The 20,722-nt window shown below is 45.0% G+C and overlaps 1 protein-coding gene across 3 annotated transcripts in view; it reads left to right on the top strand.

Moving 5' to 3' along the window:
• Positions 1-2,484: 2,484 nt before the first annotated feature.
• The window catches only part of EDAR (ectodysplasin A receptor), a 73,303-nt gene continuing 55,065 nt past the window's right edge, over positions 2,485-20,722 (top strand). For 2 of the 3 annotated variants that reach the window (XM_072853422.1, XM_072853412.1), the window contains exon 1: positions 11,902-11,999. In XM_072853422.1, the coding sequence (XP_072709523.1) occupies positions 11,967-11,999 (33 nt within the window). In that variant the 5' untranslated portion in view covers positions 11,902-11,966. Of the gene's footprint in view, positions 2,678-11,901; positions 12,000-20,722 lie in introns of those variants that run through there. The other variant, XM_072853432.1, reaches the window with a different exon arrangement.

The following is a 20,722-nucleotide window of genomic DNA, read 5'->3' as shown; positions in this document are numbered from 1 at the left end:
GGTCAATCCTTTCAGCCTGATACTTGATGCCAGGCATCAATGTGACAACTTAAAAAAACCGCTCTCATTTTGGAGGCCCTTTGACAAAGGTAGGTCTTCTACTTCTTTCATACTTACTTTTCCATGGTGCAAAAGGTCAGCAAAAGATGAGCTCCATTTTTTCACACAGCTCTTCACCACTGCAAAGGGCACACACTCAGCTTCCCTGCCGAGCAGCTCCTCTGGGCCAGCTGTCAGCCCTGGTAGGATGTGGACTTCAAGACCAACCTATGAGGAGTTCACTGAGAGGCAAGACCTTGGGCACCCGTATGGCAGCCTTGGGCATTGCGATTTTACCCTAGGCATGGCGTGGGTGCCCTGAGATCAGCAGGGCTGCTAAACAGCTGAGAGCACATTCTGGTTGTGGTTTTTGATTGCCTTCTACTTAGAAGACTGGGAGAAACAGAGGAATGAAAAATAACCTAATTTAGGTTAAAGATACAGAACATAAAATCCTCTGGCTCGTCTCAGACCCATGATGATAAACCATCCTCAGAAAAACGTCTTGCTCTAGAAGTACTGGAACTAATGAATCCTCATTTCCTACAGATTTGTGTCCTGTGGGTTGACTGACTTGTGTGGTCTAAGAAGATTTATGCTTTTTGGGTGGCTGGAGAACGTGTGAGGTCTCTCTCTGAGTGGATTTGTTGCTCTCATAAGGTGTGTTCACATTGTGCTTTCCCCAAATCTGGGCAACAAATTGGGGATGACTGTCTTTAGCCAGCTGCTTATCGTTAGAGACTTCTGAGGACGTATCTTTGTTGGCCTGTAGATTCAGAAGTTGTTAGGAGGGAACACAAACATCGCATGAGCCTTGTTTCCACAGGAAATGGGGCTAAAAAACTATTGTTCTCCTTCTGCCTTCTGCTCCACACTTTCTTCTGTCTTTCATGGTCTTGTTGCCTTTGTCTCTTCTCAGGAACAGATGCACCCTGTGGGCTGTAGGGAGGCAACCTCATTCCTAGTTTATTCCATCATTTCCAGTGAACATGCCCTGATCAGCTATTGCCACCTTCATCCTTGTCTCTCATATAACCTCAACTCAGCAAGGAACCAAGTTCAGGAACGATTCACCTGCTGCTAGGAGAAGCAGCGCCTTTGGAAGGTCAGCCAGGCTTAGCCATGTTTTGTCCATGTTGTGGTGATACCAGCCATAACCTTTTGTTCTCTGCAGGTAAGAAGGAAGCAACTTGCCCTGTAGCCCATGGTCAGTCTTTGGCAACTGGAACCACTGAATTGAATATCCTTCTTAATAAAATGAAAAAATGCCCAATTATAATTTAATGTTGATTCATAACATGGAGTTTGGTATATATTAGATAAGAACAAATGCACCCGTGTTTTCAATGCACACATTTGCCCAACAGTATGGTGACTGTCAGGTCAGCTGTGGAGTTACAAGAACAGCATCTACCAGAATACAGATTTGATGAATCTTGTATCCCAACAAGGCTGAAAGGTGTCCTTTGAGAAATATTTTCCACTGATCTACAAAGCACTGTCCGCTTTTCATACTACATGTCGGATGCTCACAAAAATAGTTGTCATGTTGACCTCTGAGTTAACTGCTCTAGTTGCACTCCAGCCATTTGCAGGTGTGTTGTTTTTTTCCACATTTCATTTATTTTCAATTCGGTGTTAAATAATGCTATCTGAGTAGGTTATTTCACATTTTCTGATTTTAAGGAACAGTCTTTGCAGAAATACTGGCAATTCCCTCAAGCAGAGCTAGCTGACAGCCAGAATTTGCAACCTTTGGAAAGCTCAACAGTGTAAGAATATTTCTGTTTTGCTTTGGACGAAAAGAATCAGTAGTTCAGAAAGGTAGCTATGACATTATCAATTTGAAAAAGATCAAAGTTATCCCTTTAGAATTTGCTAAAAGCAACAGGGAGCTGTGTGTGCCCTGGGCTGCCCACAGCTCCCAGGGACGCAGTGATTCTTGGGGTCTCCCGTGCTGTCCCGCCCCGATGGAGTCCTCCGAGAAGTCCCCACACCTGCTGCTGAAGGGTAGGAAGGTGAGGTGGGCTTCAGAGGAGTCACCCCAAATTCCCTCAAAATCAAGCTATTTGTGCAGAATAGTTTGATTTTGACATACCAGCACTGGCTGAGTTGAACCAGTTCAGCCACCAGACTTCTACACCGCTTCTGCTCCCGGGAGCTTCCCAGAAGCGGTCCCCCGCTCTGCGCCGCAGGGTCCGGCTCCCCTTCTCCGTGCCGAACCTGATAAAACCGTCTTTTCCTCCTGTTCCCCGGCAAAATGCGAACTCGGCAGGAGCGGGAAAGGGGTGCGGGGCTCCTCCTCATCCTGCGGAGCACCTCTAGGTGGGGCAGGCGAGTTTCCGCAGCGAGCGGAGCCCGCGGCTCTGCGAAGCTTCCCCGGCAGAGAGCGAGCGGGGCGGGAGGAGGCGCCGGCGGAGGCAGCGCGGGGCCGGCACCCGCGGGCTTCGCTGCCTTTGGGCTCCCCGGGACCGAGCTGGGGACATTCATGACAAGCTCTGCCAGCAGAGCAGAGGCGCGCTGGCTCTGCCCCAGCCCTGGCACCTGTGAGAGCCCGACCCAGTGGTCACCCCGAGCCCCGTACCCGCCGGAGGACCTCTTCTCCGGGCTTCGGCGGTGGTGAGCCCATCTGCCCAAGGTAGGCTTGCGTCGAGCGCATCTGCTGCCTCTCCCCAAAGCCGGCGTGGCTCTGGTGCAGGAGCCGCTCTGCTGTGGGGATGTCGCTGAGGGCTGCGGCTGGAAACCGGGTTGTTTTTAGGTTTCGTTTGAACGAGATCTACCGTTCAGTGAGTTTCTCTGCTCCTGGCATTGGACTGAAGAACTGCTTTTTTCTGTGAATGCCAGAAAGTAGCTACAGTTCCTGGTAGCGTCTTGGAGTAAAAGCTAAAGTTTCCGACTGTGTTTTAGACTTTTTTATTATTAAAAGTACCGATGTTCTGACCAGTTCGCAAACTCTAGAGGATCCAGCGAGGTTTTTTTATTTGAGTGGAAGTCCATATTTCTCCAGAGGACAGCGGAACTGCTCTTTCGGGTTTTGTGTTAACACTGCAAACTCACTTGCCTGTACATTTTAGACTGTTACTATACTTCTGAAATTACCACCAATGCTGTAAGTTGCCTCAGCATCGGTAGTGTTGCGGCTGACTGCGTATACATGTGAATACATGTTTGTAGCGTGCCGGTTTTTATTTTCCCTGCTTCCACAATCTCGCTGTAAAAGGGTGCTGTGCGACTGTGGCCCAGAGAGGAAAGCAGGCTGCACCCACACCAAGGAGTGCCTGGGTGGCAGTGGCATCAGAGGCCCGCTCCAAGCACGGTCCGCTGTAGCCATACGTAGTACCGGAGTAGCTTTGAAATGTCCAGCTCAGCTACCTCTGTGGGAGCAGAGAGCTCAGCCAGGGCTGCAAAACATACTCCAACAGTAAAGTGGCCTCCGCGAGCCTTGCAAGACTGCGAGAGATGGTCACTGGTACTGAGCTGGGTGTTTTTAGCTGCTGCTGCCATGGCTACAGCACCGATACAGTGGATTAGAAAAAGTACAGCTAGACACTTGTATGCCTAAGAGAAAAAGTGTTTTCATTTTTGCAACCAGTGGCGCTTTAGATACTACATGAAGGAGCACTGGATAGGACTTCGGATCTGTCCCCCATGGGATGACGGGTGCAGTCCTCATCTAGTACAATGGTGCCAAGGAGCTTAGTGATTGATGCCTGCTTGGGGTACCACCCAAAACCTCTTTATACGCCTCAAGCTACAAGGAAAGCTTTCACACCTGTGGCTGCTGTTCATTGGAACAGACAAGGCCTATGGCTACTGCTGCCACTCCTCTACAGCAGAGGTGGGAGATGATGTTGTACGCTGCAGTTTCGAATGATAGGTCTTGAAATGTTTTGGACAAATGGTGGAAATCTCTGGTGGGTCTATAAGAAAAATCATGGGAGATCCCAAATTTTAAAAGGAAATTCATGTGATTGTGCAAAGTGGAGTCAAACCTCATGACTATGATCAGAATTACTCTGTTCTTCTGTGTCAGAAATGTCTAAGATGTAGAAAGTGAAAAGAAAAGAAAGTTTAGGCATCCTCTATCAAAGAGCAACACTGATAAGAAATCAATTTTGAAATTAAATGAAATAAGAACAATTAAATGAAGGAAATATATTATATTCTTGAGCAGCCAGTTTGGCTCCACACCACTCAGTGGGAACAATTTCACTTTCAGGTAAGCTCCTGTGAGCCCAGTTTCACTGGAGATGTCTGACAAGGGTGAAACTGTTACCAAAGGTTCGCCCAGCTCTTTTGGTTGGTAGGGTACAGTTGTGTTGTGTTGTTGTGTTGTTGTTTGCGATAATATAGTCTGACCGCAACAAAGAGCTCGGATGAGAATGTGCCCAGAAAAAGCCAGCAGGCTTTTTTTTTCAGTAGATAGATAGCTTTTACAGAAAACTGCTGCCATAAATAGGCATTTTTTTCTCTATTGCAGCTAGATGGAAAACACGTGATGTTTTAATTTTTCACATCAGATCCTGAGATGGTCATTTTCAAGGGATCATACTGAATTGTATGCCATGGAAATCACCTCACTGAAAATGTTGAACTGAATGCGATTGTACCATAGAAGTGTTTAGAATTCCTCTGAAAATGGCTTCACATGAAACATTTCAACTTTACATGTAAGGGTGACATTTCTTGGAGGGCTGGAATATTTTGACAGTCTACACTTTCTAATTGAACCCATATAACCATGCTAGATAAATGGTTCAAGTCTCAGTTTTCAAAAAACAGCAGCATAAGCTTTTGAAGACAAGATTAATATTAAGATAATGTTTTTCTCATGTTGTCATTGGTGGAGGAATTCCCCTCTAATATCCTCAACAGAGTTGTTTCCTTTAACCATGCTAGGATGGAACTGGGTTTCAGATCGTATCTGTGCTGCTTCTCTTTTCGGCTAAAGGGTAGATAAATTGCAACGTGAGCTACTGCCTATAGCAGAATAACCCAAGAGGTTCCAGCATGACCACACCCCGCGTGAGTCATTTGTGAGGAGCTGGGGGTAGATCAGCCTTTCCATTCACTCCTGTTAAAGGTATCCCATTTCTCCCTCCGGTTATTCTCCGAACCAGGCCTTTGCTGCCTTCTGGTGCCCTCCTGACCCTCAAGACCCGCTATATTTTTTATGATGCATCCAGAAGATAACAGGTGCCCCTTTTTACGCAACAGCTCCTGGAGCAGCAGCTCTTGTTGGGGAAAACCGTTCCTTCCTAACATGTAGAAATGTTCTGGCCAGTGTGTCGTTAGGGCAGGGAGTCGTTTGCAAAAACAGAGACACTGTCTTGCCATGTATATTGCAAGAAGGTAAGTCCCTGTAAAGGATTAGATATTACTGAACAAGGATGGAATTGTGACATGTATGACTGTCCACCCTGGCAAGTATTATTGACCTGTGCCAATGGTCACCGTGTTGACAAAGTGCTTGGCCATACTTTTCCCAGAAAACGAAGAACCTGGCTTCGTACAGCAGAAGACTAGGACGTCCAAACATTATTTGGAGGCCAAGTAACTTGTTGTTCTTTTGTTTGATTTATCACTCATCCAATTCTATAAAAACCAAACTCAGATCCCGGGCTCATGCAGTCTATGGCAGAGCTCCCACAAGGAGCTCTTGCTGGCTCTTGCTGGCTACATTTAGTGATCAAACACTGCTTCCTGAACCACGGTAGCTTTGCACACATTTCTTCTGACTTGACGTAGCTCAGATCTTTCAGTTTCTTCCCACCAGGGAAATCAGAACAAAAGTAGAGAGGAAGTTATTTTCAAATTCAGAAGGAGTCCATTAGAAACAAAAGATAAACAAAGACTATTTTAAAGCATTATCTGCTATTGTCTTTTGAAGAAATTCAAGCTTTGCCAGTGGATTTTCAAATCTCTGCAGAGACAGAGTCAGGGCCACATCCTCCTGACCTGACACTAGTGAGTGCTGGTTTTGAACTGTCAGAAGTGGCATTCTGTGAAGTTAATCCGCAATGCTTCAGCTGAATCACCTGCCGTGAATCTAGCAACAGGTTTTACATTACCACGTTACCATAATGTCTGACCATCTGCAGTGCAAAATCAATAGCGAAGTCCCTGGTGGATTTCATGGAGTTTCTGGCGTTTATTCTTTTTCAGACTCAGTTCTGCAGAGCTGAGCTTTTTTTGGATTCGGTGCCTTAAATTCTGCTCGTTTCCTTTTTGGGAGGGGAGGGCTGGTAAGATTCTATGTGGCAGAAGGGACTGCCAGAGCTGTGTCAGTTTTATAGCGGAAAGGCTTTTTCAACAGGTTGATGTTGCCTCATACCCTGCCCCACAAGAAACCTCTCCAGCAGTTGGCGATATCTCAGCTGACCCTTGCCTGACTTGTTGTGCACACGAGCCTAGGAGGGTCTTGGTGAACCAACTATCCAGGGGCCTGCTCTGATGATAAACGTGTGGGGTAAACTGTGTTTTGCGGGTGTTACTTGGGTACAGTCAATGGCCATGGGGAGGTGGGGAGGAAAATCAAAAGAGTCTGTAACGCTTAGCTTGACTACGGTTGTGGCATCCTGAAATATTGATAGACCTGAGACCCCTTTGATCTTAAAGGCCAGGATCAACCTAGTTGCAAACCTCCAGCATCCAACCCTTCCCAACCAATCTTCAATGAGATGTTTGCTTCCCTACTGGAGCCTGGCATGGAAAGATACATGAGCTCCACTTTCTCACTGTCTTTGTCTCCGCTGTGCAAATGCTGATGGATGTACATCCCCTGCAGATCGTGTTAATGAGCCTCTGGATCATTAGTCTTTACGGCCAGGGCATGGTGGTGCAAAACTTGGCTGAATGCAAGTCCAAGCCAGCTCTTTGGTAAGAAGGAACCCTGGAAAGATTAACTTTTTTCCCCACCTCCCCTGGAGGTTGCGTTGTATATGAAGCTCTGTTAGACCAGCCTTTATCCTCTGTTCAGCAATGTAACAGGCTGGGGACCAAAGCAGAAACATATGGCCAAGTACTGAGAGAGCTTTTAATTCTGACAGTGCATCCATCTCTTCCTTCGGATATATCACAAAGAAAAAATACTGAAGTGCCAGTTAAGCAGCGTACAATTATTTGCAGATTGAGTGTCAGGATTTTTCTTTTCACTTTAAGCAAGAACCATTTTAATACTTCAGGATTAGATAGTTATAATTATCCAGGCTAGAAGGATGCATTCCTGTGACATGCTCCGTTTTTCTCTCACAACTGTGTACACACTCCACTGCTTGGGAGAAGGACCGGGGAGGGAAAGAGATCTGTATACTAATAGCTGATAAATTGAGCCTTTATAGAAATTGGCTTCTGTCACTGAGAAGAAGGAGACAAAAAGGGCCTGTGTATCCAGATCACACATCTTGGAAGAGAAAAACTGGGACTGCAAAAATATGAGGAACAGACGAGATCAAAGGCTAAAAATGGCAGAATCTGTTAAACTACCTGGGGCTGGTTTATAGCCTGCTATAGTTAGGAACTATGAAACAGTCGGCATCCTCAAACATGGGACTTAAATTTACCACTTATAACAAAAAGGAGTTTGAAATTACCATCCTAAAGTAAAGTTTCTCTTCTTATCGGAGTCAACAAAACAATTTGCGATAGACCTCAAAGGAACAGAGTTTAGCCAGTGCTGAGCACAGTTTAATACTGTCCCTGAAGGGCAGTTGCAAAAGAAAAAATCCAATCAACAACAACAAAAAACCCAACCAAAAAAAACCCACCAAGAAAAGGCTGGGGATGTGTTCTCTTTTTGTCACTTGAGATTTTGCCATTTCTTTTCTCGGTGGGTAGCTGGTGACAATGTGTCCCCTGAGTTAGATGCATTTGTATTTCCAAAAATAGGAGAGGGTGATCCGTGGGCTGCCACCTGTCCAGCGGCCCGTGACAGGGGGGTGAGCGAAGCAGCAGCACCTTCAGCTGGCCACCCCCTTTCTTTCTGAGCCTTTCCCACCTGCACGGCAGGCACGGCTCAGTGGCTCGCGGCCTCACCTCCAAGCCGCGGGAGTTTACGGCTGGCGGATCTGCGTGAGCTGCGCCTGGCGTGAAGTCTGGTGGTCTGAAACTGGATTCACGAAGCGTTCAGTTATGCCGGCTGCAGGAGGGCAGTAATTTCCAAGAGAAGGGCAGAGTGCACAGCTGAGGGCAGTAACTATCTCAGCTGTCACCGTTTAATCCAGCACCAAGTCTGAGTGTCAGCACCCTCCAAGAGAGACAAAAGCAGAACCGAGTATCCAAGCATTGTGGGGCGCAGATTTATTTCATTACATTCAAATGCTTCCCCGTGACGAGCCTTGTCTCTTTAAATTTTCCATACAGAAAAAGCATGTGCTAACATATTGCCAATTCGAGGGGTGTATTTTTGTGTGCATGTGTAGATCCATTTGGTTTCTTCGGGATGTAAAATACAAAGGAAAAAACCATTGTTCTTTCCTTGCTCTCAATTTTCAAAAATTACCAGTTCTCATAAGCAGACCAAAACAGATAACAGATGGCATTGGCTAGCAACAAGGAAACCTAGCTGCAAATACAGTACGGTATATGAAGAATGTCTCTGATGTGGCAGGGTTATGTTTTCTATCATGGTTTCTAACCGGTTGTGAGAAAAATCCTGCACTAGCAATTTGTGGTATTTAATTGGATGTGAAAGGTGCAAATAATTCAGCTGGTGACCAAATGACAAAATTGGTAATAAATGAATGAATTAACAAATAAATAAATAAGCGAACAAACAAACAGGGGCTTGATCCACTTCCCAGGGAAGTCAACAGGAGACTCTCCAGTAACGTCAGCAGCTATTTGAATGGGACCTGCATGCCCATTTCTGATTTTCATCCAAGGTCCAGATGTACACAGGCTACGCTACAAAAGAGAAATGAAAGGTTCTTGTCCATGAATGCTTTCCTGGCCCAAGCAAGGAGGTTTTCATAGATATCAAAGTCGGGCACTGCACAGGGTCGCTCAGAGAAGGCAGCGGGTCCAGCACATCAGCCACATGGGTCCCAAGCAGACCCTGCACCCATGCTCCGCTCAACCTAGAGATCTTTACAATGAACCAGGAGCCACAGTTGGGCTGAACTACAGGGGTTTGTCTGTAGCTGTGTGGTGCAGGTCTCCCAGAGCTTGTATAAGGTTGCTTTTAATTTAGCTGAGGTGGAAGTCAGACTAAACAAACAAACAGATATCTCTGGTGTGAGTATCTCTGCACGGGGAAACACCAGGAGCACTTTGAGGAGGTAGTGAATGGTGCTCTCGGCGGTACAGTGCATGGGTGAGGCATGTCCACATGTAGATGAGACATCTGGTTGCAGTTTGATGAGTGTACACATTTTCCACTCACTCCTGCCCACAATGTCACCTCTGCCTCAGCTTTTAAATTCCAGCCTCCAGAGTAGGGAAAGACAGCACAGGTTAAAAGACACTAAAATCCCACCAGCTTCTCTTTCCACTGAGAGTGAATCTCTTCTCATAGCAAATGGATATTGGATCCATCCCCAGAAATGAACAATAGAGGTCTGAGTAGCTGGAAAGTTGAGGTCTGATGTCTTGGTTGGGTGAGACTACAATTGCATGCTTTCCTCCTGCAGAAAAGGGTGCTTGCCAAATCTCCAGTGTAATGCAGAGCACTTGCTTCTTGTGCCACAGAGTCTTAAGATATCAGGCCTTCTATGTAAGGCAACAGACAGACAAATACACTCAAGATGACAGAGCAATTTCTAATATTTACTCTCTTTGCCTCTACCATCAGTGCTTGTACAGGCAGATCCATGGCAGTGAGCACAGCCTTACCTTGTTGGTAGAAGGATGTGGTTAAATGCTCACTGTTTTTTCTAGAAAATGAGTATGTTGATGTGGTGCCAGTCAAATACTGGCAGAAGTTTGAGAGAGCCTGTGTAGCTCACTCGTTTGTTGATGCTCCACTTGTAAGTCATGTGCCTGTCCCATGCCTTTGCGGGTAAAATAGGTTTTCTCTAGCCCTTCTCCCATACAACACTGAATCTATGCCCATAGAGAGCATCAGAGCATCAACAGTTTCCCTCATCATATGAGAAATGTATAAAATTCAATTTTTCTTTGAAGTACTTCTTAACACTCCTTTTGCATTCAAGTAAAGCTGTCACTGAGTTCACTGAGGTTTGCCCACGCAAGGAGCAAAGGCTCTGTCCCCTTGGGAGTATGCAAGCCATCTTCTAGTAATTTGTCTGCTAAGATGACAGATTTCCTTATTATAGCACTGAAAACAGGAACTTCACTGTATTCTAACAGAAATGACTTTACATATTTTATGAAGCTAAGCCAAAGGCACTGCTCTTGTTAGCTGGAGTTGGTGGCTGGTTGGTTGGTCTGGACATGAGAATTATCTACTTCCCCTTCCTCTTTTTTGTTTTTGTTAATGAAGGCTTTATACCTGACTAAAATACATAGCTGTATTTTTCCCTTTAGGTCATGTTATCGGAAGCTTTGAGTTGGGGGTGGGGGTAAAAAAGTTCACTTACTAAGTAAGATTAAAGCAATTAAAAGCTAAGGCTCATATTTAATTTTCCCTTGTAGATGCAATTTTTCATGCAGTGACAGCATCAAAACCTTTTCAAGTTTTATAGCTATTTCACATTTGGCAGAAACAACAGGAAACCATCTGTAGCAAAGCAGGATTGTTGTAAGCATAATATTCAGTAATGAAAAAAAGATTAAAAGAAAACACTGTTATCTTTACGTGTTAGCTTTGAAGGTGCAAGGAGCAGGATGTTTGCATTTGCCCATCTATCTACTAGCATCATAAAAATTTTCTACATGAGGCAACCATGTAGAAAGTTGATTATTTCAGCAGAAGGAAGAAGTCCAGTAGGAAATGTGACTTTTGGTTTCTTGTTGAGATTTCCATGATGGATGTAAAGATGCTTGTGCAGAGGAGGCTGTATAGGACTCTTTCCTGTATATCGTGACTTACATGGTAGAGCTTATAGGCACACACACAACTTCAAATAGGCAAATTGTCCCACAGAAGGTGAGTAGGCTACTCATGTTCTTAAGCTTTAACTCCATGCTTGAAAGTCTTTTCTAGACCAGGGAAATAAAAATAAATTATGGGAATTCAGATGGCTCATATTGCCCTCTGTTCCTTTATTGCAAAGTGTATTTGTTCTTGCTTTGTTGTGTTTTATGTGCTGAAAAGGAGACATCCAGGCTGAAAGAGTGCATACTCATCGGTTGTGGGTGAAAAATACTTTTTGCTGAAACTTAGTTTGTTAATCGGGGTGTCACATCCCGAGGCTGCAGTTTTAGGGGTGCTCATGGTAGCCACTGAATACCTCTGAAGACCATGGTCAGTCCTGTAAAGTTGTTACAGTACTATAAGTGTGCTCAAATTTCTGGTCATGCCAAAATACTCTTCAGTATGTCTGTTCAACAAAGGGAAAGAACAGTTTTTTTCAGATGTGCTCTAAAATTTAGCCTGGGCTCTTTTCTCAATATAGACTGAAATTTTGACTAGTGAATGAGAAACAAATCAACCCGTCTGTAATTTCTTTGTCACTGACAGTGTTTCACGTATTAATAATCAGACCTAGTTTTAAGGTAGCATTTTGCTGTGCAAAAGTCAAAATATGTCAGGGAACTGCAATATCTTCTTGTTATTAATGTCTTAAATTATAGCTAGACACCCTGTTTTTCCAGTTTTCAAGGCAAGTTATGAAGGCTTTTTTTCAAGTGCTGAGCTGATGAGACATTAAAGGTTTCTTTTTCAAATAGTTTGGCTGTTGGGTTGCTCCTTTCACTCACACCTGCCCCTTGACTTAGAATTCGTCTCCGCCTCTTCAGCATCAAACACTGAATTTACATAGGCACAAAGAAAGCGTGGAAGGCCAACAGCTCGCGCCGTCATTAAGATGGGAATGCAAGAAGAACAAAGCAGCACAACGGTAAGAGAAATATCACAATACCCTACCTTTTTGCGAGGCTGACTAACCAGGGCTTTCCCACAGGAGGGGATGGTGCTGAGGATACCGCAGGATTAGCAGATGCATGTGGGGCTGCTGGCAATGACTAAGCCAGTAACAGCGAGCAAGGCGAAGTTCTAGACATGAGTCAGGTTTTGAACTTGTTGTGGTTTGTAGCGGCTCAAAAGGCTTTGTATGGCATCACTGTATGAGTCTGCAACTGCGAAGTGATGGGCTTAACAGCTGGTAGAGCCACTGTCTGCTTTGGAAGGGCATGCTTGCTTTCAGCAAAACGTAGTCGAGCTCAACTCCATGCGTTGCTCACCCACAGCACAGCCTTGGGTGTGCCTCTCACTTACATTATTTTAATGCCTTTCCAAATTACTCTGGTTTATTAATTCAGTAAGTTCTTCCTAATTATACAAGCATCCCTGAAGAATTTCAGAAACGCACATAAGAAGTGGTAAAGTTATTTCTTAAAAAATATGTGAGAAAAATAAGGAAAAAGTGGTGGAATGATACGTGTGTTTACCACCTAAAGTAAGTAATTTTTGTATGTGTGCATGGCTTTTTCTTCTGGAATTCTAAAACACAGAAGCAAAGAAAATGAGAGGGAAGCGTGGTGTCTGGATTTGTTTTGTTCCTTCAGGACTTTCTGTTCATCCCTTTTAAAACAATTCTGGTGGAAAGACTTGAGTGGAAAGACTTGAGATACTCCCTCAGTCCTGATGTCATGGGTCTTTTCACCATTTCTTTTAACAAACTGCTGATGTGGTGCTTTTATTTGCTGTTGCGCTTTTATTTGCTGTTGCCTGTGCCTATGACTGAACTGGACAAAAACTTAAAGAAAAGGTATAGTTGCTGCACGAGCTGCCAAAACTGTATTAGTTTAATCAAAATGAACGAAAGAGAAAGGTATCTGCTTTTCCCCTTGCAACTCAAGTGCAAAGGCAGTGCTAACAGCTCAAGTTCTCCAGAAATACATACAGAAGCAAAGCTGCTATCTCTGGTATTTTCCCTATCATTACTGATGCTAGCTGGATTAATTTAACAAGCGTTACACACAGACCTTTGCTTAGCTGCATAGACATGACTGATTTTGCAAAACAGATGAAAATTCGTAAACAGTTCTGTTTAACTTCGCAATATTTTTCATCTGGAGTTTTCATCCTTTTGCATATATACAGGTGAAACACTTTTCCTCAATCACAGAAGAGTAATTAGAGGTGGGTGTGTGAAAAGTGCGTAGAGTAGCAGGCACTCTCTGAATCTTTGATTTGGGAGCACTCTGAGGTGAGGAGCAGATACTTGCTGTTAGATCATCTTCATGGACTTAATCCCACGGAGGAACTTGGGTGCCTAGCGGACCTGTCACTGTGAAGTCTAAAATTTGGATGCTAAGAAACCTTGCTCACCTGCCCCTTCACCCCAGAGGTACTTACATTCCTTAACACCCACATTTGCATCCACTGAGTTCCTTGCATGCCTGAACGTGTGCTTCTGGACATGCTTTACCTGGCCTGGGCTTCGCTGGATGAACAGACCCACATGCCATGCATGGGTCCTGCCAGTGAGAATGGTCACACTGCTACATTTAGCCCATGCTTAGGGAACTCAGATGGGAGATATGGACTCGATGCACTGCTCAGCCTGGGGAGACTTTAGCTGTTTCTCCCACAACAGTGCCCCCAGCCCCGGCTCTTGTGCGTTCTGGAAGAGGTGTCTGTCCATCCCTCTTTTTTTTAACTGTTACATTTTCCTAGGCGTAAGTGACTATTTGGAGACCAAAAGAAAAATAATGCTGCTGCCTGGTGGCTAGGGTACTTGCCAGGGCATATGGAGATGTGGGCTCTGGGGAATAGTCAATATAAGATATTTAAATTTTTGTCAGAGTAAGAACTGGAGCCCAGTTTCCAAACCCTGTCCCAGGTGGTGCCCCAATCGCTAGGTTTAGGAGTCATGTGTCTGAGTGAAAAAAAGAAAAAAACTGTCTCATGCAAAGCAGAAGAGCATCAACAGGAGGGAGCCGGACAGCCCTGCAAGGCAGCCCCTGCAGCCGCGCTGCCCGGCCGGGGGCTTGGGGCTGTCTCCTCTCCATGGAGCCCACCCAGCCTGACCCCTGCCACTGGGGAGGAAGACTTCCAAACTGATGTTCAAAGCAGGATGTTTTCTGCAGGCGGGCAGAGGTGTTTGGCCTTGCATCCATTGCCCCATGGATGAAGGGGTTATTAAGGGCAAAGAGATGGAGCAGTCCTAGCTCTGTGTTTTGTGAAAGAGAAGTGGCCTGTAGGAGGGGTTTCGTAGGCTGGATTTTGGGGACAGCCTGGAGAACTGGACAGCAAAGCCTTGCCAGGTTCCTAAGCCTTGCCAGGGTCATGGCTGAGGCACATCTGCTGGCTTTTGAGGGTCTTCATTTTGAGGTGTCTCGCTCTCCCCAGGCCCTGGCTGTAGCAAGGATGCTGCCACCTCTTGTGGCTTCCACAGGGCACTGAGTCCATCACGGCACTGTCTCTGTTGTGAATCTGGCCTGATCCCTGCCGAAGCAGGGAGCTTTCTTAGGAAAAATGTGCTAGGTAGTCCAGGATAGTTTAAATGAGGGATGACTAAGAGGCAAGTAGCTCCAGGAGCACCAGCATGGATGAAGGTTGATTTCTGATGGATCAGTGTTTTGTGGCTGATTGCCAGCTCCGACTGAAGCTCTCCCCACTGGGACATTTGCAAAGACCTTGTTGCCATGCGCATTTGTCGATGGCTCACAAGCCAGTCTCTTCCCGCGGTGGAGCACACCAGGTGCCCTGGCCCGGCCACCTGCATCATGAAACCCCTGGGAACCCCGTTCCTCCCTGCGCCGTCCAGGTGGGCAGGACTGCTGGGGAGAGGGGCTCAGGGGTGCACAGGTAAGCCGGGGAGGGTGGGTGGGAAATTACATCATGGCCACACAAGCACCATTTGCTTTGGAATCCACTTAAAATTGGGGTAAATACACCCAGTTAAAAAGAAGAAAAAAAAAAAAAAGGCAGCCTTCTTGCAAATATCCAATAACCCCGTGGTTTTGGCACTCTCTTGAGAGACAGGAGTTGGAGGTTCAGCTCCCTGTTCCAAGTTAAACAGAGAGTGTATTTGATGTTGTCCCATTTTACTCAAAGTGTGTCATACTACTCCACTAATAAATTGATCCGTGGAAACCATATACTCCTCTGAAATGTGCTAACCATACCCTGTATGCAAGCCTTTAGTGTTTACTAAGAAGAATAGCAATGCTTTTTAATTTATTCGAGAACCGCTATTCAGAGTGCAAGTAGAGAGCACAGCTGAGATCTACGAGCAAGATGTTGCAGGGGCAAACTTCAGTGAAGGGGTAATAGGTGGTATAAATGTGGTTGTCTTAGGTTTTCATTTCCAGGCTTTTGACTGGTTTTGAAGTAAAAATGGTCTACAAGAATTATAATATTTTCTGAACACTGAAAGTAGACTTCAAAAAACCACTTTCATTGCAGACTATTTGGTTTTTATTTAGGAGACTTTGCTAACTGCACTAATACACTTTTCTCTTGGTAGGGCCGCTGATTTCAGCTGCTGATGCTGCTCTGTGAGTGGGGGCAGCACGATCTGGTCTTTGTGTTTTGAAGACTAAAGTTATTCCCTTTTGGAGAAGTTTGTTTTATTAGGCACATAAATTAGGGAGAGCCATTTTGTAGCTCTGTATCCAGCTTTGGCTTCTTCCTACAAGAAGAATAAACGCGCGGGAGATAAAAAGGACCTCAGGGATTCAGCTGAGGAGCTTTATATATGTAATAGTCTGAGCAAGGAAAATGTACAGAACTGGCTCCATGCGAACAGGCAAACTCAGTCATTGTTTCCTTAAAGCCTTAAGCTTACACCACTGTGAGGTGCCAAGAGACAGGGCGGTCTTACGGCTTTTTTTTAACAGATTTGTATACCCAATTTGTCATGACATGACAACAAAAATGAAACGGTTTTAATTGACATATAATGTATGTGAGTTTGGGTCACTTTTCACTACATGTCAATAGTGCAGAAGAAAAGTAACAAACACAGCTTATTAGTAACAAACAAAAATGCTACCCTTTCCGTTGCACACTGGTGGGTCGAGCTTTGACGTAATACGCATAACATAAAAATAGCTCATCTGTCAATACTATCATTTATCATGAAAGGACGAGCTCTCTGTAATGCATGGTTTTAATTAACTGTCACTTGCTGTCGAAGTTGAGATGCAGTATGCACATTTGGCACTTAGGTGCGTACATGAGTTTTTGGAGATGTCTCAGAAGGCAGAGCCAAGACAGCCAAAAAACGACTCTGAAAGCAACCTGAGCGCACATATGAACACAAGCACTTGCTATCCATCGAAAGCTTTGTGCTTTAAACAAGTTTCCTGCTTGCATCCTTTTTTGGAGAAGAATTAGCTTTTGCTGTTCACCATTTAAAGCACATCACTAAAACATGCCCCCAGGTCTCTGCAGTGTGACATTTTAGACAAGCTGTAAAAAAAAAAAGTAGTTCCGGAGTTGCTGTTGTGCACTTGATAGTTGTATCTTCCAGAAATGTTGTTTCTATAACCCTTTACTTACTTCAAGCAAACAGTCACAGAAATAAATCATTTTCTATTTTAGGGTTTTGCTATAGAATACATTGCTACAGCTACCTGTGTGATTTTTCCGCCACTTACACAGGGCAACACATTTAGTCAGGCTAAGCCATCTTCTACGAGCTAGCCCAGACCAGGGCCTGGGGGACTCCAGGGGACTGCCTGGACCGGGCAGGCTGTCCTCAACTCTTGGAGAGGAGCGGGTATACCCGGAGGCAGGAAGGGGCTCTTCTTACAGCCCTCACAAGTCATAGACATGACTGCCTTGTTACACTTCACTTTGCAAGACAATCTTGACATTACTCTCCCCTTCGTGGGCAGAGGCTGATGATGCATGATGCCACGTTGCCCTGGTGGCAATGGTGGCTTGGTGGCCCCAAGCAAGTGAGGGTGAGTTGCCCAGGGTTTCGCTCCAGGTGGGTTTATTGTGATGCAGAGGCAGCACGTGCCCAGCGTGTCTTTGCCACCTTCAGTTTATGGGGGAGTTGAACGGCTACGGAGAATGGCTGCATGAAGGGAGCAGGTAGAAGAGAGGATCAGGATTGCAACGCACATGACGGTCGGAGGAAAGGATGCTCAAATCCTGTTTGGGCTCCCAGGTGTATGAAGAGCAGCAGGGACATGAGCAGTGGCTGCAGGAACAACATGGGGTGTGGGCAGGGGGAAGGGGTACCGGCTGCCTTCCACCAATGCGCTGCTCCGGCTGGAGCAGAGTGAGGAAAGGCAGCAAAAAGGGTCATGCAGAGTTAAAGAGAAGGAGTCATCGGCACCACAAAGCACGTGTGTTGAGGGAGAAGTTAAATAAATATGAGGCAAAAGACTGAATGGGGACAAAAATAGCAAACTTTTGGAGGATGGGGAGAAAGGTGGCATCTCTCTGGGGGATGGAGAAGGAATTGCTGGGGAATCCAGGGCATTTGCTGCCTAATTCATTGCTGGTGCTCTCATTAGGCCAGGAGGCCCTGATAGTGCCTGTAACTTTATTGAAAATTGCAAGTGAGTTATTTTTAACAGGCATGCAGCAATGGAGCAACTGCCTAGAGCCACATATTTCTGTTTCCCTCTCTTGCGGCTCCATGTGAGATAGGGCAAGCTGAACTGGCCTTGCTTACGCTACTTTTTTTTGTAAAGCTGTGCTCCGTTTATTGCATTTGACTTTGGGTTCAAGCAGCATTCTATAGCGCACTGTCAAGAGCTGAAATGTCAGAATGAAATACTGAATGCTATTTCCTCAGATGCTTGGTGTCGGAAATTATGGAGGCTCCAGGCTAAGTGTCCGCAACGGATTCCCATGATTGCTGCCATGCTCCTTTTTTCAATACATTGGTCATGGGTTGATGAAACTGATTTCTCTGAGAACCTTCTACTGGCACCAGATAGAAGACATCATCCCCCAAGGAAAAAAAAAAAAACAACAAAACACCGCACAGGAAAAAAAAAGTATAAATGGTAAATCTTTCAAACGTGAAAATAGAACAGGATACCTGTGGCCAAGCTGAGATTGATGCTGAAGCTTCACAGGCAGTTGTGTCAGTTCAGCTCAGCTTGAGTGTAGATGTTTTTCCTCCCATCCTAGTGGGTAGATGTTGAACATGCTGTACAGGCTCTCTCCCCACCTCCCTTTTGCCCTATTTTAAATCTGCTGTGAACTTAACCTGCTTTATTCAGATTTGTAATGGCATGAGGTTTATGTGCTAGCTGGGACATGCAAGTACCTGGAGTCCTAGAAATGCTCATAATTTGCATTCTTAATAAAACATAATTTTAAAGCCTAAATATAGAAAGTGCTCTATAACTGAAATGGATTAAACCAGCTCCGTTTTCCCAGATCTCAACATCCCAAACATTCCTGTGAGCCCAGAAATTTTGGAAGAAGCCCTGTAAAGGCCTGGCTCTGAACTGCTGGAAAAAGGAGAATCAGAAAACCAAATCTAGAGCTTTCTATTGGGTTAAATCCAGAACATGCCGATGGGTCCTCCTCAATGGCAGGGCCAGTCTGTGATGCTAGAACAGCCCTTAAGCATCCTTAGTTTTGTTGTTAATCCCATATTGCTTTCTGGTCCTGGGGTCAAAGATAGGGATTAAGAAATACTCGAGAAGGGCAAGTTTTTCTGACTTTAAGTTTTATATTGTATTTGTCATTTTTCTGCCTTCTTTTCTCTATCAGTGTGATTTCAGAATATCTTCTCACATACATTTTTGAGTGCCATGAATTAATACAGCATTATTCCAAATGCCATGGCAATTCTTCACCCTGGAAAATGCTCCTTAACTGGTTCTGCACCACGAATGGCATTCTTACGCCCCAACTTTTATTGGGCCTTTGAGCAATACGACAATATAGACAATAAATATCTTTGCAAATTGCTGGGTGTTATTCTCGCTTTATGACAGACCTTTTCTGCCCATATCACTTCAGAGCCTTTGGTCATTAGCGTGACACCTGCTAATACTAGACTTTCAGCAGCCTGAGCTCTGGGATATTTAGTTGTGTTTCTCTATGTCCTGACACTGTCCTGAGCACTCTCTTCTTTCCCTCCTATCGTTCACTTTACATATCTCAGTGCTCCATGGCTTTGCCTCCCATCAGACGGGTTCAGCATAAAATGAAGTCCTTACTACCAAGGGTTTTCTTCCAGAGGAGTTTAAGAGGCTGAACAAAAGTGTCTAACCATCACTTGCTAAGGGAGAGGATGGGTATGCCTAAAATGAGGAAACCAGGCTTGTCTCAGAAACCACGGGGATGGCATGAGCTGATGCCGCAGTCCTTCTCGTCATCTCCGACCAAGTCAAAGACCTCCTTTCAGTCCTTCACAAGCAGCCGGCATGCTACCGGTTCCCTGGCAGCGGCGGCGGCGTAGGCATCCCGCCCTGCGCCTGGTCCCGCAGCCTGGCTGTCGAAGGTGAGGGGAGGCTGTGCCGAAACACAGGTGCCTGCACAGGCAGCCAAACCCATTTCATACTTGCACCCCGTGCCACAGGCTGTCGGCTGTCGCCAGCTCCTTCCCTGGGCACACCCCCACGAATGCCTTCTTGCCCGCCTGTTTTTCCCTCCACCCACTACCTGCATGAGGGGGTTGATTTTTTTCTTTTTTTTTTCTTTTTTTTTTTTTCACCTCAAAGTGATAGCAATTCCCGGTGCATTTATCTTAGATGATGTGGTCGTTGTAAGATGAAGTACCTGCAGCAGCCAGTCTGCGGTTGATTTGAACGCAGGCGAGTCTCGACAATGAGCTTAAAGGAGGGTGTCAGGTATAAATCTTGTCTTCAAACAGCCAGGGTGCATTCCAGACTTCAGAGACACCTCTTTGTGTGGAAGAGTTTTTTTTTTTTATGCCTCCTTTTTCTTTTTCTTGGACCTGGAAGAGGATGAAAGTGGCGGGGTGTGTGCGTTCGTTTAGGCTGATAATGAGAGTGGGGCTCACGGGCATGGTAATTTGGCAGCCTCTTCACTTCCTGTAACAGTTTAAAAAAAAAAATCATCCAAGGGCTGCTTAAAGACAAACATTTTTTGTTTAACTACTGATGGTTCATTTTCTGAACAACCATGCAATTAATCTTATTTGTATTAAAGAGGCAGGCTGCTTTTTGTAAGCTTTTCTGAGCTATAATTAATGAAGATCAAAAATGTTACAGAGACATAATATTTAACTTTTCATAGGTGCGACTACACAACATCTGCAGCCATTAGAGAAGCAAAAGAAAAAGGCATTGTGTTGGGTTTTTTCTCTTCAAAGTGTCTTTGTTGAGGCTCTTCCCTGCACACAACTCTTTAGTGCTCTAGCTGTGAACAAAATTTTTGGTGAGGAGACTAATCAATACTAAAACCACAGATCTTTTTTTAATTGCATTGAGAGATAAACACATTGTTCAAAAATGTTATCAGCTAGGTCAGACTTGCGAGGACTGAGCTCGTGAAGTTAAGTGGAGAACTACCTGTGTTGTTCCTTGAAGGACCGGACCCAAACAAGAGTGTTTATTGCTTGCGTAGTAGTTTTCAAGCAAATGCATGTGTGTGTTAAAACTTCAAAAGCATCACAGCAGTTTCATGATTTTACACGTAAAAAATCCTGGATGTCTTTGCCACTAGGAA

The sequence above is a fragment of the Ciconia boyciana genome, chromosome 1, assembly GCF_034638445.1.
Source record: "Ciconia boyciana chromosome 1, ASM3463844v1, whole genome shotgun sequence".
In the NCBI taxonomy this organism is placed as follows: domain Eukaryota; kingdom Metazoa; phylum Chordata; class Aves; order Ciconiiformes; family Ciconiidae; genus Ciconia; species Ciconia boyciana.
Note: the sequence above shows the minus strand (reverse complement) of the source record. Positions and strands in the feature narration are given on the sequence as shown.